Source organism: Anarhichas minor, unplaced genomic scaffold (assembly GCF_050575085.1).
Source record: "Anarhichas minor isolate MPS153535 unplaced genomic scaffold, ASM5057508v1 ptg000002l, whole genome shotgun sequence".
Classification (NCBI taxonomy): domain Eukaryota; kingdom Metazoa; phylum Chordata; class Actinopteri; order Perciformes; family Anarhichadidae; genus Anarhichas; species Anarhichas minor.
In genome coordinates, this window is record NW_027466448.1 from 3,012,033 (window position 1) to 3,032,790 (window position 20,758).

At 42.8% G+C, this 20,758-nt stretch overlaps 2 protein-coding genes across 4 annotated transcripts in view; both read left to right on the forward strand.

Annotated features, from left to right (window-relative positions):
- Positions 1-11,870, forward strand: part of erbin (erbb2 interacting protein) — a 44,639-nt gene extending 32,769 nt beyond the window's left edge. For 2 of the 3 annotated variants that reach the window (XM_076083411.1, XM_076083432.1), the window contains 13 exons: positions 1,064-1,163; positions 2,562-2,683; positions 3,000-3,173; positions 3,284-3,466; positions 3,575-3,692; positions 3,783-3,957; positions 4,056-5,583; positions 5,932-6,075; positions 7,373-7,426; positions 7,507-7,671; positions 8,019-8,111; positions 8,691-8,765; positions 8,889-11,870. In XM_076083411.1, the coding sequence (XP_075939526.1) occupies positions 1,064-1,163; positions 2,562-2,683; positions 3,000-3,173; positions 3,284-3,466; positions 3,575-3,692; positions 3,783-3,957; positions 4,056-5,583; positions 5,932-6,075; positions 7,373-7,426; positions 7,507-7,671; positions 8,019-8,111; positions 8,691-8,765; positions 8,889-8,996 (3,039 nt within the window). In that variant the 3' untranslated portion in view covers positions 8,997-11,870. The remainder of the gene's footprint in view (positions 1-1,063; positions 1,164-2,561; positions 2,684-2,999; positions 3,174-3,283; positions 3,467-3,574; positions 3,693-3,782; positions 3,958-4,055; positions 5,584-5,931; positions 6,076-7,372; positions 7,427-7,506; positions 7,672-8,018; positions 8,112-8,690; positions 8,766-8,888) is intronic. The other variant, XM_076083438.1, reaches the window with a different exon arrangement.
- A 5,778-nt stretch (positions 11,871-17,648) lies between these two features.
- The window catches only part of arhgef28a (Rho guanine nucleotide exchange factor (GEF) 28a), a 33,155-nt gene continuing 30,045 nt past the window's right edge, over positions 17,649-20,758 (forward strand). Inside the window, exon 1 of the mRNA XM_076083534.1 lies at positions 17,649-17,681. Within this exon, the coding sequence (XP_075939649.1) occupies positions 17,649-17,681 (33 nt within the window). The remainder of the gene's footprint in view (positions 17,682-20,758) is intronic.

Here is a 20,758-nt window from a genome sequence, read left to right on the forward strand (position 1 = left end):
ATACAAATGTTTAAAAACAACGAGACCTATCCAATACATTTTTTTTAGTGAGTTGTGTACTTATATTTTCCCAAATGTTCCCAAAAATGTTCAAACGGTCCGTTTCCTTTGGTGGCAGGTAATGGCAACGTATCCCCATGACATGTGTCAGTGTTGAGGTTTTCTCCCAGAAGCTGTCATAAACTGACTCTTGATCGAGTTTTAAGCCACATATTACAACTTTTTAGCTCTTTGGCGTTTTTAAGTATATATTTTAACCAGATGAAGGGTTTCTATTCATCGGATGGATCTAAAGTCATCAGAAGAACAAGCTGAGCTGAAATGTTAACGATAGCTCCGGGACGTCCTGTGTTTGCTGTACCGCATCAGAAAAACAGCTTTTTGATGTGAAACTGCTTTATTCAGTGTTTTTACTGGTTTTGGTCACCGGGTTCACTTGTTTTGGAGAGGAGGAGACTTCTGCGGATGTTTTCACTTCTGGTAAAAACCTCCTGAAGGTCTGGATCTTAAGTTCTCAGAGAAACAAGCTGAGCCAAACGTAGGGGCAGCTGGGCTCGCAGCCCCTCCAGGACGTCCTTTGTCTGCCCAACAGAGTGAGAGAGGAACTGATTTTTAACGTGCAAATTACCGGATACAGCCAGACAGATACAGGATTTTTAAATCGGTACCAATGTTGATATTTGAGAGTTGAAATGTACCTTTCTGGGGAACAAACTATAGAACGGTGACACTGTTTGAAAACATTTATATAACTCACTTTCTCATCAGCTATAAGCTGAATAATATCACTTGGTATATCAAACCTGGCTGATGTATTGGTGAGACTCTGTTCTTAACAGAAGTGTCTCAGTCAAAGTGAGGTCAGTGGGTTGTTTAGATTAGAGGAAGAAACTCAGGCGTAAAGAACTGTAAGAAATTATTGGTGCAACTTGGGGTTTGTCGCAAGTATGTATGTTGCAGCCCAGTTCACCTCTTGCCATGCCAAAGCGAGGCACAGGGAACACCAGGACGCTGTTGATTACAGATAGCACACTCAAACCTTCTCTTTTTTTGTCTCCCACAGTCTAAGCCCCTGATCCCTCTCCAGAAAGAGGAGGACCCAGAGACGCACAAGACTGTGCTGACCAACTACATGTTCCCCCAGCAAACCAGGACCGAGGAGTGTGAGTACTGTGCACTCAACAAGAGTAATCGTCAAAGAACATAAGAGAGGCATTGAATCCGGTTCAATCTGAGAATGTTTCTTGCCTGTTTAGTTCTTAGTCTACCAAATATTTAAGCTTGTCAATCAGGAAATACCAGATAATCTTAGAAGTCCTAGAACTTGTATGACTAACATGATCGCACGTATTTTCATGCAAAATTCTCACCAGGCACCAGCCATGACTAACATCTACCATCTTTACCGTAGCAGTCTTAAAGATGGCCTGCAAGGGCTCCTATATTCATATTTTATGAGGGACCTTGTTATCTGAGACAAAAGCTGCAGAAGAAACACTCGTCCTCTTCTTCTTGTCGAGCATCTGTTCGTTTGGCTTGGTCTCCTGTTACACCAGACGGCTTGTGCTGACCCTGTTGCATCTTAGCTTTAGAGTAATTAGTGGTTCGAGATCTGCGCGTCTAAACTAAATGGTATTGAATCAGCGGCTCGATTTCTGCGACAATGCCGGTATTGTGGTGCGCCACCAGAAAATGTCGACATACAAGCCCACCGTTGTATGTTCTGTCCTCTGTTTGATATCTCCCAGCTATCTGCTTCATGCCGTTTTCCACAGTTATCTGCTGGGAGCTTTTCCAAAAGAGCTTTATTTGTTTCCTCGTGTCTTTCCTGAGGACCTGGAATAAGTCATGGCCTTCCTGCAATAATTATGTTTTACGAAGGCCACAGACACCAGGTGACTCGTGTTGTCCCCTCTGCATTGACGGACTCTGGTACGGTGTGTTATATTCTAGACAACAGGTCTTGATATGGTCTGCTCTCAACTCTCAGCAAGTTAGTTGTGTACACACACTGAGTATCTATGTGTCGCTCAAGAGCTTTTTAACACAGGAAACCACACGGACTGATTCACATCTTTCACACGTCAAGCTTAAATGACGGCAAGTTCTATTGTACCAAAATAACTTCTTTAAAAACAGGATGTGATATATTTGCACACCGATGTTTTTGGTCAAATTTGTCTAAGATATGTTCCAGTTGATACTTGCAGTAAGTGTCAGAGACTGGCAGATCACCAATGTAAGATGCTACGACACAGATTGATTCATGATAAAGTTAGCGGCAAATCCTGCAAGAAAATCTATCTTTTATTTTTATGTCGGTTTATTATAGTCACAATTCCAAGTAGCATGAATTCTTTATGCATTGAATGGTTCGGTTTGAGTAAGGGGTTAACGTCTAAATTTCAAGTTCCTCCACATCTCCTTCAATTTATTGGCATGCCTCATGTAGACTTTGCGCCATCTTGTGGTCAAAGTCAGACTTGTCTGAGTTAAACATAATGGGGGTGACTGACAAAACTAACGAATCCTCCTCCTCCTGGTGTCTGCCTTTATTTCAGACATCCCCAACTCTGACTCTGAAAGCTTCAACCCAGCTCTCTGGGAGGAGCAGCGCAAGCAGCGAGCTCAGGTGGCCTTCGAGTGTGACGAGGACAAGGACGACAGAGAAACACCCCCGAAGGTTAGTGTCAAACAGTTGTTCACATAAGTGGGAAAAGAATAATAAATGACCACGGTGACATGTTTTACCAAACTGTAAAACCATTGTGCGAGCACAAATATTACTTTTGCACCGGTCTTCACTTGGATGTGGCTGTTGTGGCTAACAGACGCAACATTAGTGCCATTGTATCCATGGGAAATGTGTGCGTTGAATGCACCTCATTCTCCATGTATTTCCCATCCAACACTGATATTTTACCTCCCGCGAGTCCCACTTCTGAAACTGCTACTAGATGATTTTAGCGCTAAGTTTGTGGGTATGTGTCCTGTTCCAGGAGGGAAACCTGAAGCGCTACCCGACACCATACCCAGACGAGCTGAAGAACATGGTGAAGACGGCCCAGTCTGTGGCTCACAGGCTTAAGGAGGACGAGTCGAGTGACGAGTCGGGGAAGGATGCGAAACCTAATGAGAGGAACCACATTGGAGTGCAGGACGTGGGAGTTAAGGTCAGCTTCAGCCAAATGACATGTCTTACATATTACTTATTTTAAATCTTGGTTCCCCTTTAGTTCCTCCTTCACAAATAAATAGAGCATCTGTACTGTTTGTTGTGCAGGTGATAGAGGCTCCCTATCCTAATGGCACGGTGTCAGACATGGAGTCCCAAATATCCACCCACAACACGTTTTCCCACAACCCCTCCGCGACAGAATCAAAAGACACATCGGAGTCTTACAGCGCTCAGAAAGTCCCTCTCAAACCCTCGGGGGGCTCTATGATGAACCATGAGGACACACTGGTAATTATTTAGTCCTCACAATTCCACAAACGACTCAAACAGCAAGCACATTATGAAGTGTTTAACTGAAAAAGGCCGCTTTAAGAATGTTGTTGCTTTTGCCTTCAGGATTCTGACGAGCTGTCTGATGAAGAGGAGGAGATGAAAATTGCAGAGATGAGACCCCCTCTTATTGAGATCTCCATCAACCAGCCTAAAGTAGTGACTTTAACTAAGGACAAAAAAGGTAAAAGTTTTTATGGCGTGACTAAAATACAATATTTAAAGTGACGGTGTTGATGTACAATACGCTAACAGGGATGTTTCTGATTAACAGATGACGCCGACTCTTTGCTGGATGACACAGTGGCCAACAGCAACCAGAACAACAGTAACTGTTCGTCGCCATCACGCATGTCTGACTCGGTGTCTCTGACCACAGACAGCAGTCAGGACAACTCCCTGTGCACCCCTGAGAGAGAGGCAAAGATGCCCTTCCGACCAAAAAGCAGGTTTGTATCATTCCTGAACCTTTTTAACGTAGAGTACAAAGGAGAGTCTTCCTCGTGTTGTTGTTACAAAACCTGACGTCCCTCCTTCTTTGTTTAAGGCAAGAGGATGAGAATATGAACCAGCCTAAAGACAGCACCCCTCTCCTCCATAATGGAAATGGCTCTGAGACGTCCCTCCAGGCCCTTTTGAAAACCCAGCAGACTCCGCCAGATAAAATGGGCGACTACGAACTGTCATTGGAAGCCAGGCTGGCCTTCATTGAGAAGCGATTTAACAACGGCATGGGAGAATCCTACACCAAGTGGGACCAGATCAATATGAACGTGTCCAAGTTGCCAACGGACAACATGGTTCAGCTGGACGAGGTGGACAAAACAAAGAACGGTTCAGTAACCCAGGACTTGGACGGCAAGCAGGGTTTTGGCAACGACAACATGGAGGAGCGTTTTCTGAATGGAAACCAGCAGGCCGGCGACTGCATCAATAGTCTGGGGAACAAAAGCCAAGCGATGAGAGTCGAGGCCGCACATGTGGCCTCGACAGGCGTGACAGCCAGCAGTGACATGTCTCTGTCTCGCAGCACAGAGGAACTGTCTCCAGATAAAAGGTGCCATCCCCCGCAGGTGTCGAAGTCTCACAGTGTCAGCAACATAGAAGCGGGAGGCCTGAAGCTGTACTCCTTCGACGGGGATGATGACTCCTATGACGCGGCGGGAATGACTAGGATGGCAGGGGCCGGCCCGGGGGCTCAGGGCCAGAGCATCGTCCGGAGCAAGTCCGCCAGTCAGTTACTCAACGACCAGACTCTCCAGATCTACCCCGGCTCCTCTGCGTCTTCCTCAGACCTGCTCTCCTCCTCTCAGCCCCCTGCCAGCACCAGCAGATATCCAGTCTCCTCCAGCATGGCCATGGGCATCCCTCCCCCTCAGTACAATATACAGTATGCGAGCAGTGGCATGCCTAAAGAGGGCCTCTGGTCCCAGAGGACACCCATGCCCCCAGAGCACCAAGGTTACCTCCCTCCTCCTCCTCCACACTCACTAGCCAACACCAACTACTCCAACCGTAATCAAGCACCTCCGTACTCTCTACAGCCCCAGCAAAGGGGGACTCCCATGGCTCTCAAACTCTCTGGGGACATGTGGACTAAGGAGAGACTTCATCCTGCTGGAGGCCAGGGTAGAAGCAGCACTCTGCAGAGGCAAAGCAGCACGGCCTCCACAGCCTCCATAACCTCCATGGGCGACCCGAGGCGCATACAGGTGCCTGAAGGGGACTACATGACGTACAGGGACATCCACACCCTCGCTAGGGGGCCGCTGGCAATGAGCCACGCCATGCAGAGGCCCCTGTCAGCCCGCACCTACAGCATCGACGTCCCCGGAGCTTCCCGGCCCGTCAGCTCCAGGCCGCAGCCCCACGAGCTCTCAGAGAGGACCATGTCTGTCAGCGATTTCAACTACCATCAAGGCAGCCCGAGCAAGAGGCCCAACGCCAGGGTGAAGTCTGAGCACTCGCTGCTGGATGGGCCCGGACAGGTGTCGGGAGGAGTTGGGGCAGGAAGGGTGCCGGCTGATTGGAGGGACCAGGTGATGCGGCACATCGAGGCCAAGAAAATGGAAAAGGTAAAAAAAGTCGAAAATAATAATAAAGGTTAACCTATGACGCGTAGATCACACTTAAAAGACCAACAGTATGAACACCAGCATCCTTTCAAGGCAGCACAACAAGGATATACTTTCATATAAAGTCCTGAATTGGCTCGACGCCACTACGGATATGTAGGTGCATTGACGCTTTAATATGGAGTTTACCGAAGCCTACTAACCCAGCTGTATGCACTATATTTCTGATTCACTGCATGCTTGTCTGTATATGCCGTAAACCTTTTTGTTGTGTCTTTTTATGTCATCACTCATTTGGTGGATTGCATGGCCACGGCTCTGGTTGTTCCGTGTCGTCCCTCCGTTCAGAATGCGCTGTCTCGCTCCTATAATTCCAATAACGCTCCGCTGAGCTGGTCTCACTACGGCAGCTGTAGGGATATGCATGCCAGCCAAGGGTCTCTGGTCTTTAGTGCCAGGGACGGACAGCCCTACGGAGCTCTGGGCTTCTGTGTGAGTACTGTGTGAACCTGAAGTTAGCTGCTGCAGCTCATACTGAGCCAGGGCTTCCACTTCCTGCTAGTTTCACATCCTTTAGAAGATAAGCACTTCCTTCTCTTCTCGAAGTTGAGAAGTGATCACCCTTTTTTTTATCGGCAAGTGAAAGTATAATGTCTCTCCTTATGTCTGATTTCTCACGACCACAGACTCTTTCTAGTACACGTGACTGTCTTCTCTGAGTGAACAAATTGATGGATTCTAATTTGTTCTGTAGCTCCTCTTAGTGGTAATGCAGTTTGACTTGTTTAAAAGGGGACTACTTTTTTGTACCATCATCCGCTTTACTGCCCCCATGATAGAATCTGAGAAAGAGAGATCTGAATTGTTGAAGGCTGCTACAAAGTTTTAGCATATTTAGAAATGATTTAAAATCTACTTATAGGTGCATATCTACCACATCTCATTCACTATGTAATGAAGATGTTTCTCTTGTTATTCTGCAAAGGGAGGCTTGTATGTCTCGTGACTTTCAGACTTTCTCTGAATCCAACTGACAACAAAAAGAGTCAGTTTTTATTTTATTGAGCTTTCCCAGACCTTAACTTAAGTTAGAAACCAGATATGTAATATCATGTATGGTACAAATCACCCCCTTTTAAACCTGCCAGGTGCTTTAACATCATAATCATCGTCCCTCCCGGTGTGTGTGTGTTATCTCTCCCACCCTGCCACACACTCACATCCTGTGATTCTAATGCATCTCAGCTACCGTGATTTCTTTTCTCCTTTTTAACTGCACTTTTAAATCTTCATTTTGCTCATTCATCGTCTTCACTTCAACTTTCGGGCACTTCAGAATCACTTCATATCCTCTCGCTTTGTGTGTGTGTGGGGATGAAAACTGTGTTTGCAAAAGGTAAGTGGTCGGAGGTGTTTGACTAAGTGATTAGAAAGTAGATATTAGAATCTGTTGAGGAGGACAAGAAATGGCTTGTGCCTCTAGAGATGTCTCAGAGTGTTTGCGTAACCACTTCCCTACTTATCATTTAAGATTCACTTCATCTCCAGCAAGCTAATATTCAGAATGACGTGCTGTCAAGTAGAAGCACAGTTTATCATCATTTTAATCAGATGTGTCCCTTTCACCTCCTTCTAAAGCAACACATCACTGCCTCATACCATTACCAGACATGAAGAATGTTCCCGTCAGTATCTCATTGGCCGTCTAGTCTATGAACCTTTGTTAATGAGGTTCAGTGGAGTGAGGTTTTGGCACAGTGTTAATGATCATCACTTTCTCCCCTTTCAGGATGATGTGTTTCCCCAAGCGCAGCAGAGCTACACCTTGGATCACCACAGAAAAGTAGGTGTGATGCATACAGACCGTTGGCTGCAGAGCAATGATGAAGTCGTTGTGCTCATCACTGTGCTTTTGTTTCCCAGGTGCCTTTGATCAACGGTCAGATGGGCCCTTCTGTTCGTCCTCAGGTGAACCAGGCGCCCATGGCCCGCCACCCTTCCAGAGAGCAGCTCATTGATTACCTGATGCTCAAAGTCTCCCATCAGCCCCCGGGGCCCCCACGCGTTCCGCAGGACGCACTGCAAGAGGTGAATAATTGGACATTTTGGGGAAAGCGTTTAATTCCTCTCTTGCCGACGTTTGACGTGAAGATCAATAATCATCTTCCCTTGTTTCCAGTATTTATGCTAAGCTAAGCTAACCACCTGCTGGCTGTCGCTTCATATTTAACAGACAAATATGACAAATAATTAACTTTCTTGCCAAGAGTTGAACTATGCCTTTAAGGGACATTTAAGTATTTGAATCTTAGGTCGTAAGAATCTGATTCCTAACCTCCTGCTGGGGATTTTCAAGACTAATGTTGGAAAATTGTGTAATTAACAGCAAACGACTGTGAATTAATGGCTAATGAAAGTCTGTGGGTGTGTTTCAGATCCGTGTGAAAGTGGAGAAGAATCCAGAGCTGGGATTCAGTATATCAGGAGGAGTGGGCGGCCGGGGAAATCCCTTTCGACCAGATGACAATGTAAGTTTATATTTGTCATGGTATCATACTTAAAGGGATAGTTCGGAGAGGAGTACCGGCACAGAAGCAAAGCGATGTACCGCTGTGAGCGGAGGCAGCAGCAAACCGTATTTTAGCCTCCTAGAAGAACACAATATATATAAAGGCATGTACTGTGTTTTAAAGGATTAGCTAACTGAAGGCTGTGCCATCGGTGTGTGAATGGTTAACTAGCCCTGATGGATGGTGGCACCTTCCATGGTAGCCCCTGCCATCCGTGTATGAATGGGTGTGAATGGGGGAGTGACATGTAGTGTAAAGGCGCTTTGACTGGTCAGAAGACTAGAAAGTTGCTAAGTCCATTTACCATTCTGTGCAGTAACTCCAACTGTCTTTCTCCAAACTGGGGGAGTGCCAACCAGCCATCTAATGTACACTGATTATGGATAAGTAGCTCATACAACCCCCCATTTAAATGATCTGAACAATCCCTTTAAAGGACACCTTATAAGGAGGTACTGTACACCCACTTTAGGAAAAGAATCCGTACAATTTAGCGAATCTTAATATATTTCAATAATATATCGTATGTGATTTCAGGGTATATTTGTGACGAGGGTTCAGCCTGAAGGACCGGCATCCATGATTCTTCAGCCAGGAGATAAAATCCTACAGGTACTCTGCTCTCTGTACAAAGTATCACAAAGCTAAACATGTCAATGTTTCTGTGATTAGTTAAATAAATGTTCATTGTGATTTGACTCCATATATTAACCACAATTCTGTCTCTTCTTCCAGGTTAATGGATATAGCTTTGTGAATATTGATCATCTGCATGCAGTGTCCCTCCTGAAGACGTTTCCAAACACTGTGGATATGATTATCATAAGAGAAGCGCAAGCATAGACTCAACTGAAACTGACCCCGAAAGCGGACGAACAGAGAAATCTATGTTGACTCTCATATTTTTATACGCAGAGGAGACTGACCTGTTGGGACTATTTATAGTAGAGATCTTCATAGCCTTGATTAAACGGGGAAAACCACTGAATGTAGTGGATTAAAGTGAGAAGGAGGCGAACCTCTGCAAGTACGAGTCCTCAAAAGGCCATCACTGTGGTATATATATTTTTATACAAAAGAAGCTGAAGATATGACCTGCTCTGATGCAAGTGATTACTGTGGTCTCTGTACAGATCATCTTTCATTTTGTCCAAAACTCATAAATCCTTTATCATAAATAGGGTTTTATTTCTGCGGATCGACATGAATTGACCACTTGGGGACAGAATTCCCTCTCCTCTGTCATCTAATTTGCCTTTTTTTTTTCACTTCTAATTTGAGATGTTGAAACCGTTTTCTGATCTGCCGTGCGATCTTATATGGAGGACAATGTTACGTGCTTTTCATGTGGAGACGAATGTAGATCAAGGAGGTGTTTTGATTTCGATTTTTGAGATTTTTTTTAATTTCTCTTGCAAGATCGAAGAGTTGAGAAGAGGAGATCATCCACCCCTGCTTCCATAAACCTGTGAACACCCTCCAGCGCACACTTCTGTCCCCAGCCCCCCCCCCCCCCCCCCCCCCCCCCAAATGTCCTCACAGCGACTGCTCTGCATATCACCGAACCGGACCACTACCTGCGCTGTGTGGAAACAATCCTTCGTAATGTGAATGAATCACAGCTCGGAGAAATGCACTCTGCACGTGATCATTTCATGAGGATGGAGAAAGGAAATTCAAATATCGGGAGGAAATGGGAGAGGAGAGGTGTAGCATGTGTTTGCTCAGCCTTAATCTGGTTTTGCCAGGCAGAAGATTTAGTTTAAAACTAAAGTTTAACATTTTGCAAAATACGCTTGTATGCTTTCAGGCGGAGTTGAGAAGCCCGAGCAATGAGAGTGGTAGCTGTCGATCTACTGCGATCTTTGTCCTCCCAGAAAGTGAATGCACGCGTTTCCCCCAAAATGTCAGAACTATTCCTTTTTAAGCGGAGAAAGATTTGGCGGGTGTGCTAGTTAACCAAAGCAGGTTTTAGAAATTGTGGACGGAAGACAAAAGCAGGAAGACAACTTAAGAAAGAACAGGTCAACGTTTCACTCGTCTTTTTTTTTTTTTTTTTTTAAGGGCTTCATGTTTCAGGCAGCCGTTGGTGAGACGAGTAATTGCTTTGGTTTCAACATCTGTCAAGTTTTATCTTTTACATGGGAGAAGACCACAGTTTGCCTTTTGTGTCTGTAAAAATGTTTTATCATGCTTTTTACTCATCACTTTGGAGAAGTTTCTCAAGTCATTTCTTTTGTTTTTTTTAGTCTTTGCTGTACAGAGAGTAGAGTCGGGAGAAACAAGTTGTCAAGTGCCATAGACCTTGAACTGTTTGAACAGGAAGCAATATCACACCCTTCTGAGTACATGTGCAGCATATAATGGCTTAAAAGCAATATTTAAAGCCTTTATTTTCATTCAAAAGACATCAGACAGCATTTTTTTAACAACACAATCTTCTAACAGTCACTGATGATTTTACATGATTTTTATATTGTGTAAATAATAATTTTTTCTTGTGATGAAATAGCACAGGAAATATATACGGCAGTGCTTCAAAAAAAAAAACAACAACAAAGATTTCTCTGCATTGTGTAGAAGTGAATGTTTGTGTCACTTTGCCCGAGAGCTTTTTACTGTTTGTTTGCTCAGATTACCATAACTCCTGATTTAAAAGAATCCAGTCGAAGCTGCATCTCAGAACATTCCTAATGTTTGTCAAAGAACTGTCGGACGGAAAAATGCGTTTTTTAAAGACGACGTTGTGTCACTTCAGATTCTCACTTAATACTCATTCACTGGTAAATAACTTCAGTGAGACGTGTTTCCAAAAAAAACATAAATGGAAATGATTCACAAAGTAATGGCCCCATAAATTGCAACAATAGATTTGTAACCACTGAATTATTTGTACAATATATAATTTTGTCCTATAGTGTTTCAGAAAATGGCATTCCTCAACTTGTTTACAGTAGATTGTGTCATCTGCTGTTCCCATATGTAATGACGATTGACCCATATTTTATTCTTGTGGCACTGTCTAACCAAAATAAAAACACTGTGAAAATTAACAAAATTAAAATAGAAATAGTAGTACTGTTTTAATAAGTGAAGCTGTATGCTTAATTTTTAAACTGAATCTAAAATTGGTACATTTTAATTCACAGGGCCAATGACATTAATAATGTGCATTTCCCAAATTTCTCACAGAAATTAGTATTTTACGCAGATGAATTGTTGTTTTTATTATTTGTATTCATTTTGTTGGTGAGTTCAGTTGACTTTCTGAGATTAGGGGGAAACATTTCTGCGGTAACGGTCACTTAATATTCATGAAAAAAAAACGTGCAGTCGGACATTGTAGACAATCTAGAGATTAAACATGCCGCATTCTCTCCACTCATGTGGGTCGGTTTCTTACGCTCCGCTATTGTTCTTATTTATTTAGCAGTCTTCTGTGGTTTTTAGACCTTACTAATCAAATTGTAAATACTCTTCAAAAAAAATTTGAGAAAATAATTAACGGCATTAGTGACTTGCGATTGTAAAACCAGCAATAAATTGCAATGCAGAGGCACTCGTTTTAATGTATAGCTAGTATTTCTAAGGTTGCTCTGGAAATGGCCACAGTGAGATGATGATTGATATGCATTTATCCAACATTCCAGATTTTGTACATAATTACCTGTTTCTGAAGTAACCTGTGGAAAATAAACTAATGCTCTTTAGCAAAAATCCTCCTGTCTTCATTTCATCCTCTGGGTTTCTCTTGTTTTAAACCAGTGCAGCCAACGAAGAACACAGTTCATACCGTATGTGTATCAAGGCTGCGTTGTGTCCAGTATACGAGATGTATACAGTGGTTAAATTAGGGTTATCGCACCAATTATCCCACTATAATGACTTTAAATCATGCTGCTGTAGATAAAAATGGGACTAACCTGAAGGATTACATGTGTTCTGATGGGTGGATAAGGTTGTGCAGACATCCTGCTTGTGGAACAGACTAGGATGATAAAATGTCATCCTGCTTGTTTCTTTAACCCGGTGTGCTGTGTCGTGTCATCATAGGGCTGTTGAAGGCCTCTTACAATCTCCGCACTGCAGGAGGAAGCATTGAGATTCCTGTTGAACCCGTAAATGTCTTCTTGTCTCTCTCTTGAATTTGGGCAAACTGAGACTGGACTGATGAGTGCTGGGAGCATTCTGACCAGAGCATGAGATTAAATTGCCACCTATAGCTGATGAACCTTTTTTTTTTTTTTTAAAGCATGGCAGTAGCTCTGGTGCCACCTTCAGGCCAAACTTCACTTTTTTCTTATAGAAAATTGTGTAAATGTTAATTGTTTGGACTTGTGTGTGTTTTACAATAGGTGTTTCCATAAATCCGTGATGTGTGTGATGATACACTTCACACCATCTTGACCCAGAGCATACATACAAGGTTCAACCAACAATGAAACATGTCAGCGGTTTCATTTGTGTTGTTTTAGATATAAAACAATGAATAGAAAGACCGCAGACATAAATGTGTCTTTCCTGATCCCTGAGTACCATGTGGGGCTTTTTATTTTTTTTATTATTTTCCCGAAAATCCCCAAAAACTGAGCAAAATTTCTCCATTCACTTGAATGGGGTTCCGGTGTGAAGAGAGCTAAAAAAACACTTATTTTTAGAGGACTTTCCCCCCCCCCACCCCATTTCAAATTAAAAGCCCCACAGAATGAATTCTAACTGGAATGCTTGTGATGAAGCCTCTCATTTTACTGTCAAACATGATTCTGTCTCCTCTCCCCCTCTCTCACCCACCCAGTCCCACCCTTTCAAAATAAAAGCCCCACAAATACAAGATTCAATCCAAGAGTATGAATCTAAAATGCAGAAAAGAGAGTAGCACTATCTCAATTGAACCTGAATGACACTACCGGTAACATTGGTGTGTGTATATATTGCGATTTCTTCGGGCAGTAGAAGCCACACTGTCAAAATTTCTTTAGGAATTTTCTAGTTTGAATTGTTATTAATACGCACCTATACACATAGTGAGAAGATCACTTTGTGGTGCATTTTGCAACATATTTCTAAAAACAAGTGACACTAATGATGCATGTATGTTATCTGGAAAACCTCCGCATGATGGCAGTATTGTAACTTCATTCACTTTTTCTTCACTGATATATTTCTGCCAACAGATGGCACCACAGTCTCACTACAAGTATGAAGGCCTCTTTTCTTCTTCCAAACACAATCCTCACATCTCCCCAATGAAGCAAGACAACAGTGTGCGGGCAGAAACTGTAACATTAACTCAGACTGCTGACTGTGTTGAAAGTAAGACAGTATCGTTTTACAGCCGTGACCTCATTTCACATGTTTAATCTGTTGCTCATTATCAGTCAGTGGGATAAGTCTGGGAACAGGAAGGGTGGAAGAGTCTTCCTCTCGCTTCCCGTTACTGTCATACGTCTCTGTGTGATCATAACAATACAGCTGAGAGCTGGACTGAGACTTCTATCCAGTAGATATCATGCATTTTGAACACTGATATGAATTCTCAGTTTAACTGATGTGGAGATATATTAAGAGTTTTGAAAATACTATAAGGTCATTAATGACTGTTGCTTATTGCAACTGCTTGCAACTGATAATTGCATAAAGTGAGCCTATATGTGATAATGGTAAATGCTAAAACACATCTATTTAAAGGTTGCATTTAAACAATCGCCGCCATAAACTGCATGGTCATACCAGATCAAGTAAGCCTGTAGCAGAAAACCCCTGAATGTATTGAATTAATGGTGTCTTTTTTAATTGGTTAAGAATTGACTTCTTTTTTCAAAAGCCTTATAATCTGGCGTGAAAATAGTTTGGAATCTTGGGTATTTTTTGTTCTACTGCTGCTCCGATTGTGACCATTTATAAAAAGAAAAAAACACGTCCCTTGAAAGTTCCTTACCTTTATGGAAGTGCAACACTAAATTGCTGGAATACCCCTTTAATAAACACATTACACCTGACACGAGCACATATTATTTGTCTTGTAGTCCAGACAGGAGCAGTGACTAAATGTGTCTGTTTGCTGTGACAAAAACTGAGACAGCACAAACACACAGGAGATAAGAATAACACACACTGATATAACAGTACCCATACACGTCTGAGATAGACTATGTTTCATACATTAATATCTCAGACATTTCCTGAGTCAGAAATGTCAAAATGTGGTGGTGGAGGAGGTACTTGGATATGTTTCTCATGGTTTAAAAATACGTACGAGTACAAGTCCTGCATTGACTTCTGCTTGAGTTAAAGTGCAGAAGTAAGATTCTATCAACAAAACGGATTATCAAAAGTTGAGTATTAAGCAGATTCATCCCTCTCAGATTGTTGTATTATTATTTATGCAGGACTATTGTATTATTATTATTGATGCATTAATGTATTAGCAGCATTAGCAGCATAGGTGCTACTGTATATTGTTCATGCATTATCTTTAATTTATTATTCAGATATTTTCTTTGTAAATAGTCCCTAAAGCTGTAAAATGTATGTAACGGAGTATAATATTTCCTGCTGAAATCTATAAAGTAGTATGAAAGTAAATTAAAGTACAATACTTGAGTCAATGTAAATACTTTCTACCAATGAAACAATGCGAGTGTTGTTTCTTCTTTGTTTACCAGCAGAGTGACCATACAGCACCAGTGCAGCCTACACCATAAAGTGCAGCAAGTTTATATGTAAATATCATATAAAGCCTGTAATACCACTATAGACTCATTACATACAGGTGGCATTAAACGTATTAGGATAATATGAACATATAACTTATTCATGTTTCTGCTTCAGTCCTGCAGCCCGGTGTGTGTGTGTGTGAGGGGGCGGGGCCAGACGAGCAGCCAGCCAGGCTGCAGAGTGAAGAAACAACTCGGCGACACCTGCAAACAAACTAATAACCGACTTTCACTCCCGCAATGTACAGAGCGGATGAAGCGGAGGCGCACATTAATGCGAAATACGTTTGCGCAAAAGGTGTTTATTAACCGGAGAAGCAAGCAACGGGATAAAAAAAAGTTAATTCAAAGACTTCAAGTCGTGCGATTTGAGTCGAAATCGGACCGAGAGCTGAGAGACGACTGCAGGTAATGGCAAGCCGATTCATCTTCAGTTGAACAACTTCTGCTTGAAATGTATTTTTATGAAACAAAACAAAAACTGTGCTCTGACATTATCGGGATGATTATACTTTTTGGGGCATCTAGTCGTTTTATTTCTTTACAGACGGTCAAATGCTGGTGCGTTCAAAGGTAAAACGAAAAAAGATAAAGACGTGGCGACTTTGACTGCCTGCACTGGGAACCTAATGTTGCAGAATCTGTCATGTCCCTTGTTGTGGTCCTGCACTGATGCATTTACTGACCGTGTTCCACTGCGGGAGTTTCACTTCCCGGTGAAAGCAGTAGAGGTCATGCATTGTTCCCGGAGGATAGGTATGAGTGCTGATAATGCGAATGGTAGTTTTCACTTCTTTGTGTGAGAGTTTATCAGTGGCTTAGCATTGAGGTTGTTTTCCATTATTTCTTATTATAGGGTTGCAGAAAAAGTAGTGTATTGTTCACACTGATTGAGTGAGATACAATCCTTATGTTTAAGGTGGTTTCATATATGACCAGTGGAAGTTTTACACACCTTTTCATCACATGAAGCCACGGTGACACTGCTGAGTGAGTATGATGCCTATTGTGGCATCTGTGTTAGTTTCCATGTAAGCCGAGCACAAAATGATAAAGCAACGTAGCACTTTAAAGTAGTTACCAAAGGGCTGAAAAGCAGAATCACACATTTTTCATACGGCCTATAACTGATTGCATGCGAGAGGAATTACATTATTCAGTCATGCGTCCCCTGAAAAAAATGTCAAGGACAACAGGATCAAGTTGCTCGCGTCTGAACATATTTGCATCACATATAAAGATGTCAGAATGAGTTTCCCCAGATGCTTTGTGACAGCGTTCGTTCTCTTGTTCTGTGTAATCTCTTTTCTCACGCTCTGTTCTGGAGTGCGTGGCCACCAGCCAGGTCAGGTTTCTTAGTCACATTGAACATGTCAGCGGCTGGAGTCACCCCGAGGCCGATGGCTGACACAAAATCTGTGCAGATTAGAACAATTGAACATCTAAATTTGAGACCCCCCCCCCCCTCCCACAAGTACTGTGTCTTATTTTGGTTACCTGATCACATTATGGTTACTTTTGCACATGTATGATTCAAAAGTTGCTATTGAACTCAAGAAGCTCAGATCAAGTAGATCCTTTTAGATGTGTGGATTCAGATTATGTCTTTAAACCTTACATAAACACAAGCGTACCAGAATATTCACGTGTGTTGACGTTATGGGGCGCAACCTGCCAACCTGGGACAATGTTTATTCTACAATATGACACGCAAACCTTCTCTAGTTCCACGTTACAATGGTGAAGCTCCATGGAGATGAGTAGGATGAACAAACAAGAGATAGCCGCCCAGGCCTCTGGCATTGCACTTCTATTGATAAGATGTCCCTTGGACACCATATTACAGTGATAGTGATATCATTGCTAGATATACCCTGTGTCTGACAGTATAATGTGACTTGACCTGTTCTTGATGTTGCTCTGCTCTGTCCTTTAATTTACAGTTTTATTGGCATCAAATAACATAAAGTAATATTGGGTTTAACATAGATTCAGAGGATAGTGCTTCCTGCCATTATAGATTTATTATTTTATTCTAATTTGTGGAATTAGGGGTTGTATTGAGAATATTAGGGGATTAGATCTGAAATGACTAGTTGTTTAACTGATAAGTCGATTGACAGAAAACTATTTTGGTGACTGATTAATCGTTAAAGTACTTCTCTTTTTCCAGTGTGAGGATGTTATGCTTTTCTCTGTTTGAAATTGCTGTAAATGTAATATATATATTTGGATTATGGACGGTTGGTCAGATGATACAACCCATTTCAAGAGCATCATGCTGGGCTGTGAGACCTTATTGGGACCTGAAAGAGGAGAGAACATTATTTAGCAGAAATGATGCAATTTACAGTGTGCAAAAAACCAAACTGTGGTGGCTTTGTCTGAGTGGCACCAGCTCATGCAAATGAGTGTCTAGGCAAAGTGCAGCCTGCTGAGCTGACACCACTGTGCAGCTTGGAAGTCATGCACTATTCACAGCTGAGAGTGAAGTCACAGTGGATCCGGTGTGTGCTGATGATACGATTACCCTGCTGCGTGCTGCCTGAAGAGTCGGACACTGTACTGTAGTTATAGTAGCTTCTTCCATACAGGTTATCTTAGTCACGTAAAGGCTGCTAGCAGAGCATCATAAAGTAGTGTTCACATCTCAATGTGATCACTATTTCAATGAAAACAATGTAATGAGTGGTAGATAAACACTTTGGGTTGTTATTATCCTCACACTGTAGTATAACATGGCTATTTCCTCCCTAGGCATCTGGTGGATGGAGAGACGATGGAGGTGAACAGAACAGAGGTGCCTCTATATGTAAGTGCCTAAATGTTTTGCTCCATGTCTATAAGTGTGTGATGTGTCGGTGGTGTCGTAGAGGGGTCTTGTTGGGTGTGGTTGGGTGAATACCAACCACACGCTTTCCTCAGCGGAATTAGAGCACTCTAGTCTTTCCCTCCTGCCATCCCTTTGCTCTCCCTCAGACCCAACTCTCCCTCATGCGCGGCGGTTGACTGGCAAGCCTTGTGTCACACTTGAAACCCAAGCCAGGAGGGTTTCAGTCCCCGGGGAAGCCAGGCCTTACACAGACCCGCTCACCAAATGGCAAGCCTCTGCATGCATGGCTTCCACTGTGAACTTCGGAGGGAATGTACCATATTTGTTTCTTGTCTTTTTTCCTGTAGGGAGAACACCGACCAGTTTTTAAATTGAATAAATACACATTTTACATTAGGGAGCATGCTGGAGTGCAGGTGTGTTTGACTTATTGTTTTTTTTTGTTTTTGACATAGTAGAGCTCTGTTTCTCTGTGCTACTTTAATTTCTTCCATCTGTCTTCCGTTTCCCGGTCAATCCTCCATATCCGCCATCTCTCTCTCTCTCTCTCTCTCTCACTCTCTCGCTCTCTCTCTCTCTCTCGCCCTTATTCTCCAGTGTGTGAGGAAGCCTGGGTGGGCCAGTCACTGAAGCGTTGCCAGATTTCTGGTAAGCAGAGTGTCTGCTTGTTTTGCTGTGTCACCAATTTTAGAGAGGTGGGGAATCTTTGCCCCCCCCCCCCCCCCCCCCCCCCACTCTCCCATAGAGGCAGATTGAGGACCCGTCTGAAACCCGGGCATGTGAATCATTACGGGCTCTACCGCTTTCGCATGCACCTCTCCATTAAGAGGAAGTGGCGTCTCCACCCTCGAAGGTCACAGCTCAACAGGAGCAAACTCTCGCTGCCGACTGAGATCCGGATTTCAATGCCAGGCTTTGTGTCGGCATAGCCGCAGCACACCGCTGTGCTATAAAGGCTGTTATTGTAACAGCCTTTAGTAATGTGTTATGGTGCACCTTCCACACATACAACACAGTGTCCGTAGCAGATACTGTTCGCTCCAGATCAATGGATAAATGGTTGCATTGAGTTGCAGGCAGAAAGTGTGGCATTTCCTGTGTTTGAGGAGGTGTTATTGAGCTCCAGCACAGGACAAAGTGATTCTGTTTGAGTAAAATTGATCTCCTTCCCAGTACCAAAAAACACATATGCTTCTCAATTTTTAGCCAAACTCAAGTACGCTCTAGATAGAGCTGGGCAATATATCAATCTTATATTGATATTGTGTTATGAGACTAGATGTTTTCTTCAATTTTGAACATCGTAAAATGGCTCAAGTGTTGTTGTCCTGGTTTTAAAGGCTGCATTGCAGTGATGTCATTTTCCTTGCTGTTATTGTTTGCCTTTACCCACTACATCATAAATTGACTTCTCTATCTTAGAATTGTAGCACACTTGACAAAATATATAGTCATGTCTGTTGTAATAATGTCAATCAGTTGTAATCAATATTACAACTGCTAAGCATCAACATGTTGGCGGTTATCCTGAGCATGTTAGCATGTTAACGTTAGCATTTTGCTTAAATCCTAAATTCGGTCTCACAGAGCAGCTAGCAGGCTGTAGAAGCTTCTTTATAGCAGCCATTAACTCAGCACAGCACAGCTGCATGTCAACAAATGGAGATGGATTAGCTACATCCTTGTCGTACCGTGTTTGTTCAGTCGCCCGTATTGGTTTGAGAGAGAAAGTTATCACAGTGCTCTTTGAGCGCAGGTTTCCCTGTGTTATGGTTTATGATTTTGTTTCCCTTTAAGTGCTGTGGTGATTGTGTTTGCCATGCTTTTCACATGTCTAGCAAAACCTCACACTGCCAGTCGTTTATTGACGATCAGCCAGTCAATCGTAAAGGAAGAAAAAAAAAGCTCTTTCACCTTAACTAAAAGCTTTATATGGGCTCTTATTATGGTGGTTTTCTCAATTATTGCAGACCAAAATTAGACTTCCGGGTGCTTCTTGGTATTGTTATGTAACAAGGAGTCCATACTTGGTAGCCCCGTCCTTTGAAAGGAAATGTTTGCAGGACCGCGCCAGCTTTGCTGACAGGCTTTTCTGACATGTAGACTAGTTATTAGTATCTCATTTGCACAGCAGATTAAATCAGAGGTATGTGTCTCAGCTGAGTATGAAACAAAGCCCTGCAGTACAGCTCTAGCTGTCGCCCTCAAGACTCCAATGAGATTCTGGTCCACTGACTTTCTTTTAACTCGGATGTCTACATGTCACTGCGGCACTGTGTGGCTTGCAAAGCCAAACCATTAAGTTATTATGATTTATAGCGACTGTGTGAGGATTTCAGCACACTTCATTTTTCTTCTTAATGAGGCAAAATGTAATTTGTGTTGGTTACCTTTAGCTGAAATACTGTATTGTGAAGAATTGTTGGCATTCAGAACAAAAACAGAAAAACGACTCCGTTCCCGCTGACGTCAGGCTGTCTTCCCGCTCAGGGAACTGACTGTTATTGGAGCTGTTTTTGTTGTTGCAATGGCAGCGATGCTGCTCCCCTGACGTCACCTACGTGTTGCACTCAGGAGATCATAGCAAAGAGCTCTAAAGCTGATGACTACTGGTTTCCTGGAGACCACAGGCAGCAGATCCGATGTTGTTTTTCCCCACTGAATGGACAACAACACGGGGAGATTACACAACCATGTCACTGGTGTAACCTTGGTGTTGGTGGTCTAATAATAACAAATATTAATATGCACCAGTTTTATAATCTCCCCGTGTCGTTGTCCATATTGAGGTAATCTATCAGAGCGCATTTGCCTTTTAGAGTTGTATCAAGCTCCTTTTGCATATGCGATAGACCTCCTCATGTTCCATAATTACCACATTGTGCCTGACCTGAGAACTGCCCATAAAGGAGGCATGAGGTAAAACCACAAGGTGTTGAATATTTCATTGTTACTGGATCAGGTTGTGTCATGATAAAGCCCGGGAGAAAAGGCCATAGATCACATCAGTCTGGGGTCTTATCACCAGCCAAACATCCTCGTACCTCTTCCCCCCC